At 36.9% G+C, this 23,707-nt stretch overlaps 1 protein-coding gene across 7 annotated transcripts in view; it reads right to left on the bottom strand.

The window, feature by feature from the left end:
* WNK3 (WNK lysine deficient protein kinase 3) overlaps positions 1–23,707 on the bottom strand; it is a 168,945-nt gene that overhangs the window by 33,917 nt on the left and 111,321 nt on the right. For all 7 annotated transcript variants that reach the window (XM_070605478.1, XM_070605482.1, XM_070605477.1 and 4 more), the window contains exons 11-16: positions 14,867–14,931; positions 4,669–4,816; positions 2,896–3,012; positions 1,665–1,820; positions 1,532–1,583; positions 114–251 (exon numbers count right to left, since the gene is read on the bottom strand). In XM_070605478.1, coding sequence (XP_070461579.1) covers positions 114–251; positions 1,532–1,583; positions 1,665–1,820; positions 2,896–3,012; positions 4,669–4,816; positions 14,867–14,931 — 676 coding nt within the window. The remainder of the gene's footprint in view (positions 1–113; positions 252–1,531; positions 1,584–1,664; positions 1,821–2,895; positions 3,013–4,668; positions 4,817–14,866; positions 14,932–23,707) is intronic.

Here is a 23,707-nt window from a genome sequence, read left to right as displayed (position 1 = left end):
TGAAAATTCTCAAAAGCATAGAATAGCCATGAAAATAAGTTAAAAATATGGTCTATATACTTGCATCCCCATCCTCCAAATCTGGATAAAGGTGGCAGACAATGAATGCTTACTAAAATGTGGCTGTAGTCCAGGAACTGCAGACATGGACGGCTGAAAAGAAGGAGGAGACTGAGCCTCACGGTTTCTTATCGTTTGATTGATACAGAATCGCCACCGACCAACTGGGGATGACTGAGGAGCAGATTCATCTGTAGAAAGAATTAGTAAAAATTAATATGCTAAGAAATTGTCAATATATTTACCTTATTGACTAAGGAAACCAGGTTAAAACACCAATTTGTCTTGTATCTCCATTTCTAACAGCACTAGGACTTGTGTAATTTATAAGACCAGACCTCCCAATCCTGACCAATACTCTAAAGAACTAAGCACAAGATACCTTTAGAGAAGGATTTTAGATTCTACTGAAACAAGCATTGTATCAGTAACAATTAGAAGCAGGGTACTTTTTGGGAAAAAATGGAAAACACTTTTTCCATTAAAACCTACATCTGTTCTGTATCATGATATGGTCGTATTTACATAAATCTATATGAGTATTAAAATTTACAGAACTATACACCAAAGGAAAAAAAGTTCAATTTTACTGTATGACAACTTAAAAAATAAAGTTAAATAAGCCCCTAAAGCTTTACTCCTCCTTTGTAAAGTTATTCAAATAAGTAGTTCTCTCTTAAACTTTACCCTACTTAGTCAGAAATCTGCTCAGACTCTTGATAATGAGAAAAAGAAGACAGAGGAGGACCCTGGCATCCGAACACAAACTAAATTTCAGGGTAAGTGGTATCTGGTTCCATGACTCCCACACCACCTGTTGCTTCTTCATGTTGTTATAATTCCTTCCGAGGTCCTCATTTGCCTATGGCTCTTCTCCCCCTCCCAGATACTCTAAATATACCCATGACCAGAGCTGAGAAGAATGGAGAGATAAAGTCATCAGAAAAGAAAATAGAAGACCCCATTTTTATCTGGAAGTTTATCTGGTATCTGATTTACAAAAACTTATCAGTGATCAGAGCAGACAGAAGCATATCGCTAGTAGAATGAAAGCAAGATATGAATGACTATTAAAACATGAGGCAAACTTAGAACATAATGATTTTAGTTAAAGTTTCTGTCCATCTGATATCAGAGGGAAAAAAACTTACCAGTTAAGTTCAAACAGTAAAGCTGTTAAACGTCATCAGTACTGTGACTGCTTTTCTGGTAACATACCATGTGACGACTCAGAAATAATAAATCAGATAAAGAACCAACACTTGGAGGAAACTTGGAGAATGTTTTTACTTTTTCTTTTACTTCTTACTTCTGGGCTACAAAGTCCTCCCAAAGTATGGAAAACCCTACATTAACAATTTATCAAATTCCTTTATTGGCTAACATCCTTCCCAATGAAGATGTGTAAATTAAAAGTTTCCAAATGTCTTGCTTCAAAAGCCAAATGGTAAATTTTATTAAATATACTTACTGCTGGTGTGGGTGGGTGCAGAATTTATCTGTACTTGTTCAGATGATCCTGTCTGAATTAAAAATGAATAGATAAATAAAGAAGTTCCTGATCCATATCCGAAAAGACCTATGTACTACACAACTGCTCTTACTTGGCTACTGTTGGGTTCCACGGTAACAGAGTCAACTCCAATGGCTCTTTCTGCAGCAGAGTGGACATGAAGGATCTCCTGGGCTTGACCTACAATAGCTCTCAATTCTTCTACAAATTTTTCTTTCTCACTTTCCAGCACAAAGTTATCTTCGACCTATCCAAAAGTAAAAGTAAGTCTATTCACAAGAATGAATTTAGTTTCTTCAAAATTATAAAATTGTATCAATGGTGACTACTCTAAAGAAAAATAAATTAAAATTAAGTATTTAGATCTAAATGTCACGACAGAATTAACAAAGACCAGTAATAAAATGCCACATAATATATTAAATTATTCTTCCTATTTTTTTTTTTTATCATTCTTTCTATATTGAGACCACTGACGTTTGTCAGATTGGCACTACCTACCAGAGAAGAAGCCAGCATTTAAGAAAATATCTGGCATTCTATAAAGTGAATGTCATTTGAAGAACATAACTGAGGCAATGTCTATGTTTAAAACTAGGATGTTCAAACCCCAAAGCTTTTAAATCAAAAATCACAAAATGAAACATCTCTAAAAGATGATAAAAAATGGCCCAGAGACAGTTCAGAAAATGCTGCCAAATGAGGCACAACTGACAAAATTATTAACTTGTAAAACGTTTACTTCTACTTGGCCAGGAATGCACATGCAAATAAAACTGGCAGAAACAAAAGCATATACTTTCCCTGACACCCTAACCCATCCCTCACAAAGAGGGGAAAAATACTAACGTAAGCCTAACAATTCAAAGAAAGTATGAAAACTAAATGAAATGATGAACATTACTTGAACAACCATATGTAAGATGTTATATCATTAGCTAACATATTAGAATTACCTGGGGAACTTGACAAACCATTCATGCTTATACCTCACGTCCAAAGATTCTCATTTAATTACGGACCCAGGCAATGGAAGTTTTTTTAAAAGGTTCCACAGGTGATTTTAACATGCAGCCAGGGACAAGAACCACTGACTTAGATCATCTCTTAATTAAACCCCCTAATATTTTGCAGATAAATATACTGAAACCAGAGGAAGTACAGTGACTTACTCTTGATCATAATCAATTTAGCTCTGTACAAATTTTAAAAACTAACAGCACCCTAAAAGAAGATGGCTCTGAATAAATGGGGGGAGAGTAGGAGGGGAAAAAGAGACAGAGAATGCTGAAAGGAAAATAACTTGGTTTTATTGTACTTACCATATAGTCTGCAATATCCTCTGGAGCATCACCATCAACATCAAACTTGAAGGTGACCATCTTATTATTGTGTGTCTCCAGTTGACACTCTACCATGTTATCTCCAGAGGTTGACACCTGGGCACAAACATTTCACTGGTTTAAGAATCAGTCATTGCCTTCTTTGCAAATGGTACAAGGAACATGTTGATGAACTCACATACAATATACGGGAAAAACGGTTTAAAATGCTGAGAATCTAAAAAGATTCTGTTTTACCTGTGATGAAATACTGTCCAAACAGCCATTCTATGACAAATCTAAGGTTCAAATTACTCAGTAAAAAATAAGTTAGAAATGTGATCTTGTGGGAAACAAAAGGGAACACAACTTTTATAAAAAGGCAAAAAATAGTCACTATAGCTGTCTGCAATGCAAAGATCTAAGTTCAGTGATTCACTTCCAAAATTCTCTTAATCCCACAGACTCTTTAAGCAAAAGAAAATGCACTGCTAATGGAAATGTAAACTGGTCCAACCTTTCTGGACAGTGATCTAGCAACATGTATTTAGAAACTTTAAAAATCATCATACTCTTTGACCCACTATTTCTACTTCTAGGAATCTAGCATAAGGAAATGATCAGGGATATATACAATGATTTGTGTTCAAGGGTGTTTGCTGGAGTGAGAGAGACAGACACACAGACTCACAGAGAAAGACAGAAAGTTAGAAAAAAAGACAGACTGGCAGAAAGAGACACACAGACAGACAGAAAGATACAACCTAAATGAAGACCAATAGAAAGAATGATTAAATTATTATATCTCTATGCAAGGGACTATCTAAGGCAGCCACTTAAAATATCATATTATTGAAAAATGACTTAATGACAAAGGAAAATACACATGATATATATTAAATTTTTAAAAAGGCAGAATAGGGGCCAGCCCAGTGGCAGAATGGTTAAGTTCAGGCACTGCACTTCGGTGGCCCAGGATTCGTGGTTTGGATCCCAGGCATGGACCTACACACTGCTCATCAAGCCATGCTATGGTGGCATCCCACATACAAAATAGAGGAAGATTGGCACAGATGTTAGCTCACTGACAATCTTTCTTAAGCAAAAAGAGGAAGATTGGCAACAGATAAGAGTTTGTGGCAAATCTTCCTCACCAAAAAAAAAAAAGGCAGGATAATAAAATTATATCTAGGTAGGTCTAAACACCCATCCAAAATGTATACCATATTGGCAAGAGATATGGGCTTTAAAGTCTGATCTGGGTTCAGATCTGACTATTACTTGCTAGTTCAATGACCTTAGGCAAGTTACTTTAGCTCTCTATCTTCAGTATCCTTGTTTGTAAAGACAAGTATACTACCACCTAATCATACAGGGTTATTGAAGGATTAAATGATAAAATGAATGCATAACAGTCCAGGTGTCTTCCACATAAGAATTCAATAAATTTTCGCTACTATTACAACTTTAATAATGCAAAATACTACTCATACATACAGAAAAAAGAGATGAAAACAAACTGAAACATTAATAAGAAGCATTTCTGAGAGGTCGTTACAAGTGATTGTTATTTTCTTCCTTATATTTCACCTATATTTCCTAAGATTAACAATTAATACATAATACTTGTCAGAAAAATATTTAACAGAGTAAAAGTTAATTTAGAGTTTCACAATACTCTGTATTCATGTCCGCAGCAACATTGCCTCTCCCTAACCCCCCCCCCCAAGACATCTACACACACTCTTAACCAAACCATATTTACACACTGACCTGAAGGACAGTGAGCTGGAATTTAGTCCCTTTCTCTGGTCGAGGACAGGAAGCTCTTCTCTGTTTGATCCGATCTTGTTTGCCATTTCCACTTGGGTTATCAGGGGTATTGGTGTTTTCCTTCACAGCTGCCACATCATGATTCAAACTAGTAATTGAGAAAACAAAAGCAACTCCTGATCAATTTCTCAGAGCAGACATTATTCTGTGATTCTCAAAGCCCAATATTTAATCCAAATCAGGGTTAACATCTGAAGTTCCTTCATGGCTAGAATCATTCCATCTTGATGGTAAAAGTCTAAGAAAAACTCCCAATTACAGAATCATAAATAATGAGTGTAAGGAAAATGAATAAGTACTACAATATCTTTTAAAAAGTTATGACTGCACAACTCTGCAAATATACTAAAAGCCATTAAACTGTACACTTTCAATGGGAGAATTTAATGGTATGTAAATTAGATCTCAATAAAGCTGTTTTTTAAAAGTTATAAAAACTGAGGTCATATTGTATTTATTTGGCAAACATCTTCTCATAGTAGTGGGAGTGAAAGAAAAACACTGCCAGTGACAGACCTCTGATACCTTTTAAGAGATGATGCTCTTGAGCAATTTTATCATCTTTGTTTTGGGGCTTCTAATTAATGTGTTCAAATAAAAACCAATTTTCACTCAAAATATACCTGTTTATGTAATGAACTCAACAGAAGTAGAAAGACCAGCTATGAGAGACAGGAATAATGCAGGAGGCAGAAGAAGAAATGAAAATGAGATAAAGAAAATGTGGTGTGTGTATGTATGTGTGTGTGTATATATATATATATATATACACACACACACACACATACATACATACACACACAATGGAATATTATTCAGCCATAAAAAAGAATGGAAGCTTGCCATTTGTGAAAACATGGATGGACCTTGAGAGCATTATGGTAAGTAAAATAAGTCAGAAAGAGAAAGGCAAATATCAGATGATCTCACTTATATGAGGAATCTTAAAAAAAAACAAAACAAAACCCAAGCTCATAGATACAAAGAACAGACTGGTAGTTGCCAGAGGTAGGGGTGGGCAGTTGGGTAGAGGGTGGCTGAAATGGATGAAGGGACTCAAAAGGTACAAGCTTTTAGTTAAAATATAAATAAGTCATGGGGATGTAATGTGCAGCATGGTGACTATAGTTAAAAATACTGTATTGCATATTTCAAAGTTGCTACGAGAGTAGATCTTAAAAGTCCTCATCACACACAAACACAAATTTTCTAACGATATGTGATGATGGATGTTAACTAGGCTTATTGTGGTAAGCATTCTGCAATATATAAAAATAGCAAATCATTATGTTGTACACCTGAAATGAATATAAGGTTGTATGTGAAAATGGCTCAACATGATTAATTCTGATTAGATATATTTTGCAAGTTCAAATCAATATGATTATGAAAGGGAAGATTTCAGTTTATCTGTGTCAAAGGCATTTTTCAGCTTTTTAAAAATAAATTTAAAGATATTTCAATACATAGAAAAATTGCAATAAATACATTTGAAACTTAAATGTGAAGATCTGTAGGCACAAAACAGATATCTTTTAAATTAATTTTTAAGTAAACTACTTTCTACTAAAAGCTACCCTTGAACTATTTGTATAAAGATATACAAGAAGAGGATACCAGGTCAAGATGGCAGCATAGGCAGACTCTGAACTCATCTCTTCCTACAAATACAACCAGGTTAAAACTATTCCTGGAAAAATTACCCTGGAGAGAAAACTGAAAACTGGATAAAAAGAACCCCCGCAACAAGGGAGAGGCCTGACTGAGGCAGAAGAGGCAGAAATTCCTTTTGAAGAGGAAAAAAGCAACCTTCACCAGCTGCGGAGCTTCATTGCCAGCTGGGTGGGAGCAACCATAAGGTACAAAGACTTCCCTGGAGAGGTGGGGACCTTAGCAGGGGCACATCCTTCAGACTTAGCACAACTGAGATGAGTGTCCTACCATCTGGCTTCACTGGCTATTAACTGCAATGGAGGAATACCCTCAGAAAGCCTATCAGATGAAAGTCGAAAAAACCCGGCTCTTTAAAGGGCCAACACACAAATTCACCTGTCTTGAGAAAGCAACCTAAAATCACCAAAAAGAAAGATACACAATGTTTTGGTGAAAAAAGACTCACCAGGTAGGCACCTCTGGGTGCATCTCAGTGAGAGGTGAGACCTCTCCAGAGACTGAGACATCAGTAGCAGACATTGTTGTGACCTAGTACAGGCGTGCTGACACACACCCTAGCAGATGCCATTGAAGTTCCACCCCCCAGGATGGTTAGCCCAGGGGTCTGCCACACCCACTAGCACACAGATTTAATCCAGTTCAGGCAGGGTAGGCAGCCTGCCTTAGGGAACAGCCCTACCCAACAATAAGCCCTCAGGCTACTTGTTGGCCTGCATACACCGGGTGCCTTGATCCTCTACAGGGAGGCAAGTGTGTCCAGCTCTGTGGAGCAGGGCATGTGTAAGGCCCAGGTAACCTGTGGGGGGCGTTGGTGGAGAGGTGGGGGCTTCTGCAGTGGGGCAACTGAGTACATTCCAGGGGTCAAAGAGTGCACATGTACCAGGACTGTGTTGACAGTGTGTGTGGACCTGTAGGGGGTCAGACTTATCAGTAGCAGAAGACCTGTGCTTCACAAACAGCCACACACAGGATTGGCCCCACCTTGCAAAGCCTGAAACAACTAGGTGCTCCAGTGCGTGGAGCCAGGTCCACTCAGCTGCAATCCTAAGAGAGCTGACAACAGCCTTGCAGGCCTGAGGCCTACAGCAACTCTAAGCCCTGAGCCTAGGAATCAGCTACACTGGGTACCAACCCAATTAAGAGGAAAACTGCAATAGGAGTGTGCTGATAGACTTTGTAGCCAACAGTGCTGAGGCTCCCCAAACCGGATTTACAAACAGCTGGCCAGGGAGGGAAAGACTAGACTCCCTGGGTACCTGCAATAAGAGCAACCCTGCCACAGCAGAAGGACACAAGTAGCCCACACAAGGGTCACGCTGGATCATTTGGACTGGTGACAAGAGGGAAGCACACTGCTGAGCCACAAAAGGTATCTCCTACATAAGGCCACTTCTTCAAGATCATGAGACATAGCCGACTCACCTAATACATAGATATAAGCACAGAGAAAGAGGTATAATGAGGAGGCAAAGGAATACATTCCCAGCGAGGGAACAAGACAAAACACCAGGAAAAACACTAAATGAAAGAGAAAAAAGCAATCTACCTGACAAAGAGTTCAAACAGAAACTCATAAAGATGCTCACTGATATTGGGAGAAGACTGCATGAACACAATGAGGATGTCAACTGAGGATTAGAAATAAAAAAAATCAGAAATGAAGAATACAATGATGGAAATGAAAAATTCACGAGAGGGACTCAATAGCAGAGTACATGATACAGAAGAACAGATTAGCGAGCTATAAGAAAGACTAGAGGAAATCACCCAAGCTGAACAGATAAAAGAAAAAAGAATTACACAGAATGAGAAAAGTCTAAGAGAAGTCAGGGACAATATCAAGCACACTAACATTCATATTATAGGTGTGCCACAAGGAGAAGAGAGAGACAAAGGAGCAGAGACTCTATTTGAAGAAATAATAGCTGAAAACTTTCCTAACCTAAGGAAGGAAACAGACATCCAAGTACAGGAATCACAGAGAGCACCAAACAAGATGAACACCAAGAGGCCCACACCAAGACACATTATAATTAAAATGTCCAAATTAAAGATAAAGAGAGAATCCAAAGAGCAGCAAGAGAAAGGCAACAAGTGACACAGAAAGGAAAGTCCACAAGGCTATCGGCAGACTTCTCAGCTGAAACCAGACAGGCTAAAAGAGAGTGGCATGATATATTTAAAGTGCTGAAAGAAAAAAACCTACAGCCAAGAATACTCTATCCAGCAAGGGTATCATTCAGAATACAAGGAGAGATAAAGAGCTTCCCAGACAAGCGAAAACTAAAGGGGTTTATCACCAAGAAACCAATTCTACAAGAAATGCTGAAGGGACTTATTTAAGTGGGAAAGAGAAAACCACAAATAGGGATAAGAAAATTATTTAAAAAAAAAAACAAACAAACAGGCAATAAAATCTCTGGTAAAGGCAAAAATATAGTAAAGGTAGCAGATCAACCACCTATGAACATAATATGTAGGTTAAAAGAAAAAAGTACTAAAATTAGCTATTTCAATGATAAGAGGGTAATGGATAGACACACACAAAACAAGAGATTAGACATGATTTTAAAAACATAAAATGTGGGAGGAGGGGAGTAAAAGAGTAGAGCTGTTAAAAAGACGTCAAGCTAAAGAGACTATCAACTCAATATAGATTGCTATATTTGTAGAATACTATATAGGAACCTCATGGTAACCACAAACCTGAAACCTATAGTAAGTAAACAAATAAGTAAGAGGAAAGAAATCAAACATATTACTAAAGAAAGCATCAAACCACAATGGAAGAGAGCAAGAGAACACGACAGGAACAGAGAAGAACTACTAAAACATCTAGAAAAGAAAAGTAACAAAATCGCAATAAATACAGATTTATCAATAGCTACTTTAACTGTCAATGGACTAAATGATCCAATCAAAAGATACAGTGTGGCTGATTGGATAAAAAAACAAGGCCCATATATATGCTGCATACAAGAGACACACTTCAGACCTAAAGACACTCACAAACTAAAAGTGAAAGGATGGAAAAAGATATTCCATGCAAATGGCAAAGAAAAGAAAGCAGGGGTAGCAATACTTATATCAGACAAAATAGAGTTTAAAACAAAAACTGTAACAGGAGACAAAGAAGGGAACTACATAATGATAAAGGGAACAATCCAACAAGAAAATACAACACTTGTAAATACCTATGCACCCAACATAAGAGCACCTAAATATATAAGAAAATTATTAATAGACATAGAAGGAGTAATAGACAGTAACACAATAATAGTAGGGGACTTTAACACTCGACTTACACCAATGGATAGATCATCCAAACAGAAGATCAATAAGGAAACACTGGCCTTAAAGGACACATTAGACCAGATGGACTTAGTAGCTATATACAGAACATTCCATCCAAAAACCACAGAATACTATTCTTTTCAAATGCACATGTAATATTCTCCAGGATTGATCACATTTTGGCCACAAAGTAAGTCTCAATAAATTTAAGAAGATTGAAACAATACCAAGCATGTTTTCTGACCAGAAATTTATGAAACTAGATATCAACTACAGGAAGAAAACCAGAAAAACCACAAAAATGTAGAGATTAAACAAAATGCTGCTGAACACTGATTGGATCAATGAAGAAATCAAAGCAGAAATCAAAATTACCTGTAGACAAATGAAAATGAAAAGATGACATGACAGAATCTATGGGATACAGCAAGTGGTTTGAAGAGGGAATTTTATAGCAATTCAGGTCTACCTTAACAGACAAGAAAAATCCCAAATAAACAATCTAACAGTGCACTTAAAGGAATTGGAAAAGAAGAACAAGCCTCAAATCAGCAGAAGAAAGGGAAAAATAAAATTCAGAGCAGAAATAAATGAAATTGAGACTAAAAAAACAATGGAAAAAAATTAATGAACCAAAGATCTGGTTCTTTGAAAAGATAAACAAAATTGACAAACCTTTACCTAGACACAACAAGAAAAAAGAGAGAAGGCTCAGATAAATAAAATCAAAAACGAAAGAGAGGAAATTACAACGGACACCTCAGAAATACAAAAGATAATAAGAGAATACTATGAAAAGCTATATACCAACAAATTGGATAATCTAGAAGAAATGGATAAATGCTTAGAATCATGCAAACTTCCAAAATAGGATCAAGAAGAAGGAGAGAATTTGAATAGGCCAATCACCAGTAAGGAGCTCAAAACAGTAATGAAAGACCTCCCAAAACATAAAAGCCCAGAACCAGATGGCTTCCCTGGTGAATTCCACCAAACATTCAAGGAAGACTTAATATCTATCCTTCTCAAATTCTTCCAAAAAACTGAGAGGAGAGGAGGCTTCCTAACTCCTTCTACGAAGCCAACATTATCCTGATACCAAAAACCAGACAAGGACAACAAAAAACAAGAAATTACAGGCCAACATCTCTGATGAACATTGATGCAAAAATCCTCAAAAAAATACTAGCAAATCGAATACAGCAATACATTAAAAAGATCATACATCATGATCAAGTGGGTTTTATTCCATGGATGCAGGGATGGTTCAAAATCTTCAAATCAATCATTTGATACACCACATTAACAAAATGAAGAATAAAAATCACATGATCATCTCAACAGATTCAGAGAAAGCATTTCACAAGATACAGTATCCATTTATGATAAAAACTCTCAATAAAATGGGTATAGAAGGAAAATACCTCAACATAATAAAGGCCATATATGACAAACCCACAGCTAATATCATTCTCAATGGAGAAAAACTGAAAGCTATCCCTCTAAGAACAGGAAACAGACAAGGATGCCCACTGTCACCACTCTTATTTAATGTAGTATTGGAAGTCCTAGCCAGAGCAATCAGGCAAGAAAAAGAAATAAAAGGGACCAACATTGGAAAAGAAGAATTGAAACTGTCACTCTTTGCAGGTATCATCATTTTATATATAGAAAAGCTAAAGAATCCAGTAAAAAATTTTTAGAAATAATAAATGAATACAGTCAAGACACAGGATACAAAATCAACATACAAAAATCAGTTACATTTCTATACACTAAGAATGAAGTAGCAGAAAGAGAAATTAAGAATACAATCCCATTTACAATTGCAACAAAAAGAATAAAATACCTAGGATAAACTTAACCAGAGGTGAAAGATGTGTACACTGAAAACTATAAAACATTGTTGAAAGAAATTGAAGAAGACACAAAGAAAAGGAAAGATATTCCATGCTCTTGGATTGGAAGAATTAACATAGTTAAAATGTCCATACGTCCTAAAGCAATCTATGTATTCAATGCAATCTCTATCAAAGTTCCAACAACATTTTTCACAGAAATAGAACAAAGAATCCCCAAATTTATATGGAACAACAAAAGACCCCAAATAGCCACAGGAATCTTGAGGAAAAAGAACAAAGCTGGAATTATCACACTTCCTGATTTCAAAATATACTACAAAGCCATAGTAACCAAAACAGCATGGTACTGGACAACAACAGACACACACGTGAATGGACAAGAATCGAGAGCCCAGAAATAAACTCACACATTTTTGATAAGGGAGCCAAGAATGTACGATGGAGAAAGGAAAGTCTCTTCAATAAACGGTGTTGGGAAAATTGGACAGCCACGTGCAAAAGAATGAAAGTAGACCATTATCTTATACCATGCACAGAAATCAACCCCAAATGGATTAAAGACTTGAATGTAAGACCTGAAACCATGAAACTTCTAGAAGAAAACATAGGCTGTACGCTCTTTGACATCAGTCTTAGGAGCATATTTTCAAGTACCATGTCTGACTGGGCAAGGGAAACAAAATAAAAAATAAACAAATGGGACTACATCAAACTAAAAAGCTTCTGCACAGCAAAGGAAACCATCAACAAAACAAAAAGACAACCTAACAATTGGGAGAAGATATTTGCAAACCATACATCAGATAAGGGGTTAATATCCAAAATATACAAAGAACTCATATGTCTCAACAACAAAAATACCAACAACCCAATTAAAAATGGGCAAAAGATCTGAACAGAGATTTCTCCAAGGAAGATATACAGATGGCCAACATGCACATCAAAAGATGTTCAACATCAGTAACTATAAGGGAAATGCAAATCAAAACTACAATGACACCTCACCTCACTCTGGTTAGAATGGGTATAATTAAAAAGACAGGAAACAACAAGTGTCGGAGAGGATGTGGAGAGAAGGGAACCCTTGTACACTGCTGGTGGGAGTGCAAAGTGGTTCAGCTACTATGGAAAGCAGTATAGAGTTTCCTCAGAAAATTAAGAATAGATCTACCATATGATCCATCCATCCCACTGCTGGGTATTTATTCAAAGAACTTGAAAACGCAAAGGTATAAAGATACATGCATACCTATGTTCACTGCAGCATTATTCACAATAGCCAAGACTTGGAAGCAACCTAGGTGCCCATCAAGGCACAAATAAAGAAGATATGGTATATATATATACACACACACACAATGGAATAATACTCAGCCATAAGAAATGATGAAGTCCGGCCATTTGTGACAACATAGATGAACCTTGAGGGTATTATGCTAAGTGAAATAAGTCAGAGGGAGAAAGACAAATACCATGTGATCTCAATCATAAGTAGAAGATAAAAACAATGACAAACAAACACATAGCAATAGAGATTGGATTGGTGGATACCAGAGGGGCAGGGAGGAGGGAGGAGGGCGAATGGGGTAATTAGGTTTACATGTGTGTGGTGATGGATTGTAATTAGTCTTTGGGTAGTGAACATGATGTAATCTACACAGAATTTGAAATATATTATGATGTTCACCTGAAAGTTATATAATATTATAATCCAATGTTACTACAATAAAATAAATAAATATAAATATAAAAAAGATATACAAGAAGAGATCAAAATAGTCCTAAAATTTTTTCTATGTCCATGTGAAAAAGAATTTGCTTAAATACAAGTGATGGAAGAAGATACATTAATACTGTAGTTAGTTTTTTTAATACACAGAGAGATAGCAGTAACAACACCTTCAGAGAACAAAAGAGACATAATTCTAGTCAATTGGGCTATATCATTTGCTTCGTAAAGTTACCTTAAAACACTAGTTTAGAATTTAGGACCAGATGGCAGAAACTCAACTCTCCCTTTTCCTCCCTGCTCAGTACAACTAGAAAATCTCAAAATAATACAGTAGACAATCACAGGAGGGCACTGACTGGCTAGGGACTCCCAGGACTTGAGGAAAAATACAGCAGCTTGGCACCTCCCAATTACCCACCCAGCGACAGAAGGCAGTCCAGGTTCAGCATCTCCCAACTCCCAGCCCAAAGGCAAAGGCAGCCCAAGCCCAGTGGTCCCTGACCCCCAAGTCAGGAGTAGAATGTGGTTCAAGGGGGCTTTTCCTCTCCTGGTGACACTGGCAGGAGCTCCACGAGTAGCATGTGGCCTGGAAAGCTGGCCTGGGGCAACATGCTTAGAGAAGTGCTCTCCAACCCCTCGGTTGAGCAGTGGGGCCCAGTGCTGGAGCCTAGTAGTGGGGCCCAGCGGTGTCAGGTGAACCAAGCAGATCAGAATAGTACTACAAGGACTCTGAAAACTAAATTGTCATTAGAACCACAGCCCACAAAAGTACACCAGGGCCTATACACCTAAACAGGGTGACTGCCTGCTAAAATAGAATATTTAAATAGGATCCAGAGTCTCTAACATAATATCCAAAATGTTCAGGAGACAAACAAAAATTCCTTGTCATACCAAAAGCCAATAAAATCACAACTTGAATGCAAAAAGACAATCAACAGATGCCAACACCAGGATGAATCAGATATTGGAATTATGTGAAAAAGATTTTAAAGCAGCCATCATCAAAATGCTTCAATGAGCAATTACAAATACTCTTGAAGCAAATGAAAAAACAGAAAATCTCATAAAAAACAGAAGATATTAAAAAAGAATAGAATGGAAATTATAGAATTAAAAGTACAATAACAGAAATAAAAACTCATTGAATGGGCACAATAGCAGAATAAATAGGACAAAGGAAAGAATCTGAACAACATAAACAGAAATACTTGTTTACAACTACCAAATAATAATACAATTATATATCTGGTTGTAATTTATTTATTTAGATTACCTGGAATTTTACTGTAAATTACATTATGTATTTCTTATTTCCTTTTTTAAACCTTATAAGCTTTTCTTAAGAACAGAATGTTATAATAATGAGAACAAGAAAATTTTTTGGCCAATAATTTCATGATCCATATGATCCTCATTAACATAAAGTAAAATAATACCTACTATTTTTATTGAACATACACACAAATATAAGAACACAGAAGCTTCTATAGTTGAGACACAGTAAGCACCTAATGAATGCAAATACTTCAACATACCTTCATTGTTTTCATGATATTAATTTTAACATACTCACCTTCGAACTAAATCCGGCTTTAGAAGAGTTGCTTGTTGTTCAGCTCCAACTGGTTGGGATACAGGCTATAAATAGTACAGAAATAAAACTTGCTATGATAACAGCAAACTTCAAGTTAAAGATGCAATTTGCTATTATTTCAGAAAACATGAATTGTTAACATTTACTGTTTTGGTTAACTCACAAACCAGGTAAGAGCATCTACACTATTGAATGTCTGTATTAATCCTATTATTGATGTTACTACCAAAGATAAAAATAAAATGTAACAGTACTCATATTCATTAAGATTTTTCATTAAAAAAGATAACATTGTTTTATATACTTTTGTTTGTGTTATTTTTCAATGGAGAACAGTGACATTCAGCTTCCAGTCCTGATTGTAAAACTACTACTAAAAGAGATGCTGCCATTACACAAGCAGATAAACCAATGACTCAAGCTTTAACATATTGTGTGGTCTCACTCTTTCTTCCTCTTTTCCCTAAACTACTGCCAACTATCCCTTTGAGAGTTAGTATCCATCAGCTGCAATACTGGCTTCTAGGAGAAAAGTTTAAGCCCTCTAAGAAGGCAAATGCCAACCCTGTTTGAAAATAATTTTAAACATTTATCCACTCCATCCTATGCAACGCCACTGGTGACAGCAGAGTGATCTTAAAACGCAAATCTACCAAAATCGATCACTTCTCTAGCTGGTTTAAACACTCTATGATGGCTCCTTATCTTCAATAAGGTTAAGTTCCTTCATATGGCAAATAAAGCCCTCAATAAACTGGTCCCTGCCTCATTCTCTAGCAGCTTCTCTACTTGAAGCCACAATGAACCGTAGCTCGTCTGAATGAGTTGAGCTCTTCCATACACTGTGATTCTACTTATGTTCCTTCATCTCCCTGGACTATTTCAACTCCTCCTCAGTCCTATCCATTTAGCAAATATCTGGACAGAACTCCTATATACAGGAAGCCCCTATTACAGTGGGTTCCGGACAGACCAGCAAATCGCCTTGGGAACTCTTTAAAAAAACATATACCTCAGCTCATATCTTGGTTTCTAAACTAAAAGAGGTGAAAGTTCCTTGGAGAAATGGCTGATTTCAGCACTACAGTAAGGAAAGTAGAAGATGAGCGTGGATCATCTTGCTATGCCAAAAAGTAAAGAACTGCTCAAAGAGTGATGGGAACATATCAAAAGCACATGGAGGCCACCATGAAGGGGCTCCCACTGCCCAAGTATGGGACAATTTGGTCATCAAAATAAATAACGACAGGAACAGAATATAACCCATTCAATAAGAATCTATGAGTTCACACTGATACAAACAAATAAATAAAGGAAAGCTCTTACAGTAAAAAGCCAACTAATAAATATCAGGAATGATGAAGTTAGAAAATCATCAATGGATGATAAAACTAGTAGGTGAAAGTTGGATAAGGAACAGGATATTTACATAGTTCCATATTATCTCCCCACAGATTACTTATCAATTACAAAAGCAAAAAATGGTCTCTTTACAATGGAAGAAATTGGCAGGCCCTGCCTTAATCAAGTAATTAAATTTAACCTCACTAATACTGGGACAAACTGACATCACATGACTCCGAATATGATAAGATGTGCAAAGAACACATCAGCACTTAGGGGTATTAGTGAAAAAAATGCATGATCTGAATCTGAACAAGAGTAAATTTCAAACAAACTCAAATTGAAGGACATTCTACAAAATAACCGACCTTCATTCCTCAAAAATATCAGTGGTATGTAAGACAAAGAAATGCTGAGGAACCATTCTAGATTAAAGGAGAAAGAGACAAACAACACAAATCAAGGCAATGTATGATCTTCAATTAGGTCCTGGAACAAGAGGAGAAAATTGCCATAAAGGACACTATTTGGACAACTGGTGAAATTTTAATGTGGACAACAGATTAAATAATAGTACTACATTCATGTTAAATTTCCTGAATTTGTTCATTGGATTGTGGTTAAGAAAATGTTCTTGTTCTTATACTGAAATATTTAGGGATAAAAGGGCATCATGTCTGCAACTAGCTCTCCCATGCTTCAGAGGGAAAATCATGCATGGATGAATGGATAGATGGATGATGGATAGATGGACGGATGGATGGACAGAGAGATGAACCAACCAATAGATCAATGGACCATCATCCAGTAATGTCTTTTATTATGTCCCTCTATCATATATGTTTAATGTCTGACTCCAAGGACTCTGTCTGATTCATCTTTGTATTCTCAATGCCCCTTAGCACATTGCCTGGCACATTTTAGGCTTTCAATAAACATTTGAAGGCAGAAAAAAATGGTGATGTAAGAAGAAAGGTTGTAACATAAATGTATTCGTGATCCAATATTATCAATCTTGGACATCAATCCTAAGGAAATAATATAAAGGAAGAAAAAAGTACACAGTATAAAGTCTGTTTCATAGTAAATGTTCAATAAATGGTAGCTATCTCTGTGTTTTTATTGTGGTATTATTCATAATAAAAACTGGCAGCAAGTTAGTTATCCAGGAATAGGAGAAGAGTTAGGTAAATATGAATAGTGGTTGCACTATCGTGTTGCCATTGAAAACTGGAATTGTGAAGGCCAAGTCAAGGCAAGGAAAATTACTTAATGATGAGTGAAAAAAGCAGAAAACAAAGCTGTAAATATAATTACAACCATTTATGCATGTGACAAAAGCCTGGAATACTATAACAAATATTATAATCACTGTCATGTTACGTAAATAGCATTCTAGGTGATTTTTTCCCATTTTCCTACTTTTTATAATGTTAACACATACATTTTATAATTCAAAATTTTCAAAGGATAGCAAATACTAAGTGTATAGGAAAATATGTACTTTCATAAACCACTGGTGGGACTGTAAACAAGGAAACAAGAGTGTATGCAAAGATTTAGCTACAAAAATGTTCCTCACAGCATGGAATGTAGTTGCGAATAGAAAAAAAAATAGACACTTGTTTCCTTTACTTTCTCCATTCAATAAATAATGGTACATCCATACTAAAGGATATTATGCAGCCCTTTAAAAATGTGCTAAAACATATAAGATGTTTTAAGTGAAAAAAGATTGTAAGAGTATGTACAGTATGGTTACATTAAAATTACATGTATGATAACAATATAAAATGGTCTGGAAGAATATACACCAAAGTGTTAAACAAGCTTGTCTATATTCATCCTGCTTTGGTAATAAGAAAACAATTAATTCAACTTTGTACAGATTGATCAACCTCCAAATCTCAGGGCAATCTCAGTAATCTCAGGGCAGGCCCCCATGGTTTCAATGCACAAAGTTATAGTAGTTTTAGACAAAAGTAAAAATGAAACATTTCACTAAATTTGAAAGAGATCTACAAAAATGGCCCAGCGTCTATTTGTAAATCTATTTGTAAATAGTAGTTTCGAAACTCCTAGAAATATTATGACAGAACTTGATTTGAAGCTATCATATAAAAAGACAGGTGAACCAACTGTTAGCCACGATTCTGAGGGCCAACATGAAGTAGCATTAATAATCCTGTTAGTAATATAAGTGGTTATAAAATATAATTCCAGACTGTTGTCATAGTAACTACGTTTTGTTTCTCTTTACTTAATACATAGGCTTTGCCTCCAGATTTATGCATCAGGACACCAGGTCACTGCTCCATCTTGCTGGGACTCACCATAATCCTTTTAAAGTTTCTTTAATACAAACATTTGTTAAGTTGGATACATTTTGTTGAATCCTGTGTACACAAAAAAAGAAATCTATTTGCCAAAGTATTTGCCCGCAATGTTTAAACAGTGATTATATTAAAGAGCTAATCATCTAATCTATAATTAGAAGCTAATCTAACTTAACCAGAAAAAAAACCTTCAGTATGGGTTGACTAGGTTGGAAGTGGAAAGGGAATGCAGGAAATGGTATATTGTGCTCATCTCTCCCCTACCCCTCACCTTCAAATCCAAATGAAAGACAGGCACCAATCCCTTTTCCTAACGAGTCACTGATATCTGGATATCTGAGACCTTAGTAACTTGCTAGAAAAGTTCAATAAAACTGAAGTACCTCTGGGCACTTTCAAAATGAAGACAAGCCAAAATGAGAAGCAAAACTAGGCTTGGATTCCATGGGCCACACTATTCTCTCCTCTCTATCTTGGCACTTAAAACTCTCTCTTAAACTTGTTTCTAGCTCTTTTTCACCCATGATACTGTGAGCTCTTTGAGGGAAGTGATGGAATCTGTAAGATTTATCACAATATTCCCAGTGCCTAAATAATACCCGAGACAAGAATAGCTGTTAGGTAATGTCTTTCACTATTATAATGTTCTCATTTTTATTATTTTTTAATTATAACAAAGTAACCACTATATATTGAGCATTTATTAAGTGCTAAGCACTTTATATACATTATTTAACTAAATTCAACCCTTCCAACTCTAAGCGGTAGGTATTGTTATCTTTGTTTTACCAATGAGGAAGCTGAGGCTATAAGTAATGGAGGCAAACAATTGAGTCTGTAAAAGAAAATGAATGAATGGACAAATGACTCCAAAGAGTACTGAAGAGCAGGGACCTGTTGTGCACACTACAGAGGCTTTTCTTTTAGTTCTTAACCCTTCTTTCTCCTTTACTTACTTCACCATTACTTGCCCTCTTCCAATCAGTGGTTCTCAGCCCTGGAAGCACTTTATAATCTCAAGGGAAGGAGAGGAAGAGAGGAGAAAGGGAAGAGGGGAGGAAGAAAAAGAAAAGAGACAAAGAAAAAATCCATGCTCACACATAACATTTCAGAGATTCTTATTCAGTTATTCCGGAGTGAAGGAGACCAGTAAAACTGGGAAGTATTTTTGAACATTTTATAAACTGCCTTATTGTATTACTGACACTAAAAAAAAATGTCTCTCCTATGAAGTGGTTTTTCACAACCATTATTTATTGAGCACTTATTATGTGCCAGGCACTTCTCACATATGTCTCACCTAATGCTAATTAGCCTGCAAGACAGGCATTTTTTCTGACATGATGAAAATTTTCCAACATACAAAAAAGTTGAATAACTGTTCAATGAAAACCCACATATCCACCACTCACAGTCTATAGCATTTTACTATATTTGCATTAACACATATATATCCATCGACCCATCTTATTTTTTATGCATTTGAAAGTAAGTTGCAAATGTAAGACAGGCACTTCTAAAACTTCATTTTACTAATGAAAAGAACCAAAGATAAAAGAAATTAAATGACTTTCTTCAAATCACACAGTAAATAATTCAAAGAGCCAGAGTTCAAACTCAGGTCTAACTAAAGATACAAACTGGCTCAAACCTGTACGTGTGCCATAGAGATCTGTTTAACAGTGAAATTTTTGCTTCTTCAATTTAAGAAAATTATCACTGTATATGATGCCCAATTCTATATTTTTTTTGCAGAGAAAGATTCGCCCTGAGCTAACATCTGTTGCCAGTCTTCCTCTTTTCTTTTTGCTCCCCAAAGCCCCAGTGCATGGTTCTATATGCTAGTTGTAAGTCCTTCTAATTCTTCTATGTGAGCCACCACCACAGCATGGCAAGTGACATACAGGTGGTATGGTTCCATGACCAGGAAGCGAACCTAGGCCACTGAAGTAGTGAGTGCCAAACTTTAACCATTAGGCCATCAGGGCTAGCTCCCTACTTCCATATTTTTACATTTATAAAGAACCCTTCAGCTATAACGTTATTACTTATCTAAGCCTAGTCTTGGCCAAGCCAAGATTCTGAATAATTAAATTTATCCTAAGAAATAACCGATCCACAGTGTAGTTCCTTGGATAAATTCACATAACCGCATCCAGGATATTAAATACACAAGAAAAAAAAGATGAGGGGCTGGCCCGGTGGTGCAGTGGTTAAGTGCGCACGTTCCACTTTGGTGGCCCGGGGTTCGCCGGTTCGGACCCTGGGTGCAGACATGGCACCACTTGGCAAGCCATGCTGTGGTAGGCGTCCCACATATAAAGTAGAGGAAGATGGGCATAGACGTTAGTTCAGGGCTAATCTTCCTCAAAAGAAAAAAAAAGAAAAGAAAAAAAAGATGAAAACACATCAGCACCACAAAGACTGACAGACAAGAGTGATAGAAAACAGGAAGAAGTTTCATTAATTACAAGGCAGGTAGAATTGGATTGATGAAAAAACTATACCTGGGCTTCACACCAGGGCATCGCTAGGGATCACCTAATGAAAGGGGACCTAACTTGAAGGAGACTTATACTTCCTACTTTCCCCCTAATATCTGCCCCCAGTTGAGTTAGCAAAGGTTTGTACCAACCAGCAAATTGATCAAGCACTGGCTTTTGTCGCAGGTCTCCAAGCTACAGTTATTTGGAGAGAGCAACTGACATCTTTTTTGTTTGCTCTGTTTTTTCTAAATGGCAGGAGTGAGAATGTATTACTGGAGATGACAAGGAGGGGACTAATGGAGCCACTTGGCAATCTGGGAGGTAGAGTACCTACAAGTAAAGCCAAATCAACAAGGATGCAGAAAGGAAAGATTTGGTAGCCATCCACGTCGGAGATTGTAGTCTTTCATATATTTGATTATTACAAGTATTAGAGAATTCATTATGGGGGTAAAAGTAAACCACATCTCAATAGAGAAGAACTAAAACAGATAATGCCTATTAATATGCAGAAAGTGTACATATCCTTGTCCTCAAGTTGTAGATCTGCGAAAGGATTTAATCATCACCCGAGAGGACAACAGAAGTCAAAATCTACAAGAAGTCAGAGAGGGGCTGGCCCTGTGGCCGACTGGTTAAGTTCATGTGCTCTGCTTTGGTGGTCTGGGGTTCACTGGTTCAGATCCTGGGCACGGACCTACACACCACTCATCAAGCCATGCTGTGGTGGCATCCCAGATAGAAGAACTAGAATGACTTACAACTAGGATATACGACTATGCACCGGGGCTTTGGGGAGGAAAAAAAAAAGAGGAAGATTGGCAACAAGTGTTAGCTCAGGACCAATCTTCCTCACCAAAAAAACCCCCATACTTTAAAAAAAAGAAGAAGAAGAAGAAGAAGAAGAAGAAGAAGCGAGTTGGGCAGGAAAGTCCAGATCCCATAGGGCTTTTAGGCCATTAAGTACTGTATTGTGACTTTTACTATGAGAGAGATGGCCAATGGGAGGTTTTGGGTAGGGTTGAATCATGATCTGACTTGCATTTCAAAAGGATCACTCTGCTTCAGATAATGAAACAAAGGTTTTAAAGGAGCAAAGGCAGAAGGAAGAACAACAATTAGGAGGCTACTACAATTATTCAGGTAAAAGAGAATAGACTAGCATGATTATGGTGCAGGTGGTAAGAAACAGTCAGGTTGCAAATATATTTTAAAGGAAAAGCCAAAAGACTTTCTGATGATTTGAAGTGAGGCATGAGAGAAAGAGAAGAATAAAAGATGACCACAGATATATGGCTTGAGTAACAGGAAAAATAGAGTTGCCATTTGCTGAGGTGGGGATAACTGTAGAAAGAACAGACTTGGGGTGATAGTGAGAGGGGAGTGCAAAAAAAGTGTTTGATTTTGGACATAGTGAATTTGACATGCCCATTATACATCAAGTGGAGATGTTGGGTGTATACTGGAGAAAGATGGCAAAGTAACAAAAACAAAATCCTAGAACACAAAGTCAAACATAAAGTAGGCTGGAGGTATCAGTATAAAATACACACATACACACAAATTCTCTCTCTCTCTCTCTAGTCTGTGCACTGAGAGCCCTAGAAGCTATGACCCCCAAGTAGCAGCAAATGTACCCAATATCCAGATTTTGGTTTCTAAATTACATTCCCCACTAAAAGGAATCAGGGCTTCCTGGAGAAATTACTGATTCCAGGGCTGGGGCAAGGTAAGTACAAAATGAGCCTGGAGTACCTTGCTGGCGAGAAAGGAAGGAAGTGATCAAAGAATAATGGGGACATGTCAAAAGAACACAGAGCCATCCTGAATGGGCCCCCATTAACCAAATCTGGGGCACTGTAACCATCAAAATTACTACTATATCACAACCTATAAAGTTCCATGAGTCCAAACTGACATAACTGAGCAAGTAAATAAATAAATAAATAAATAAGAATGGTCAACTAATAAATCTAAGGAGGAATGGTGAAGTTAGAATATCATCAATATGGGCCGGCCCCGTGGCCGAGTGGTTAAGTTCGCGCGCTCAGCTTCGGCGGACCAGGGTTTTGCCTGTTCGGATCCTCGGTGCCGACATGGCACCGCTCATCAGGGCATCCTGAGGCGGCATCCCACATGCCACAACTAGAAGGACCCACAACTAAAAATACACAACTATGTACCAGGAGGCTTTGGGGAGAAAAAGGAAAACTTTTAAAAAAAAAAGATACTAAAACTAGTGGGTGAAAGTTTTGATGAGGAAAGGGATATTTACATAGTCTCAAAATATCTCCCTACAAATAACTCAGATTATACAGGGAAAAATGGCAACTTTATAGTGGAAAAGACTGGCAGGCCTTACTTGAACCAAGAAATAAAAGTTAACATCACCAATATTGGCACAAACTGGCATGCCTCCTAATATGATGCCCCAAGAAGAACACAATGTCACTTCCATGGTATCCCTGCCAAAAATGCATGATTTGAATCTACTCATGAGGAAACTTCAGACAAACCCAAACTGAGGGCCATTCTACAAAAAACTAGCCTCTGCTTTTCAACAGTGTCAAGAAAAACAAAGAAAGGCTGAAGAACTGTTGGAGATTAAAGCAGACTAAAGAAAAAGACAATCTAATAAACTGATCAAGCTGTAT

Source organism: Equus przewalskii, chromosome X, assembly GCF_037783145.1.
Source record: "Equus przewalskii isolate Varuska chromosome X, EquPr2, whole genome shotgun sequence".
In the NCBI taxonomy this organism is placed as follows: domain Eukaryota; kingdom Metazoa; phylum Chordata; class Mammalia; order Perissodactyla; family Equidae; genus Equus; species Equus przewalskii.
Note: the sequence above shows the minus strand (reverse complement) of the source record. Positions and strands in the feature narration are given on the sequence as shown.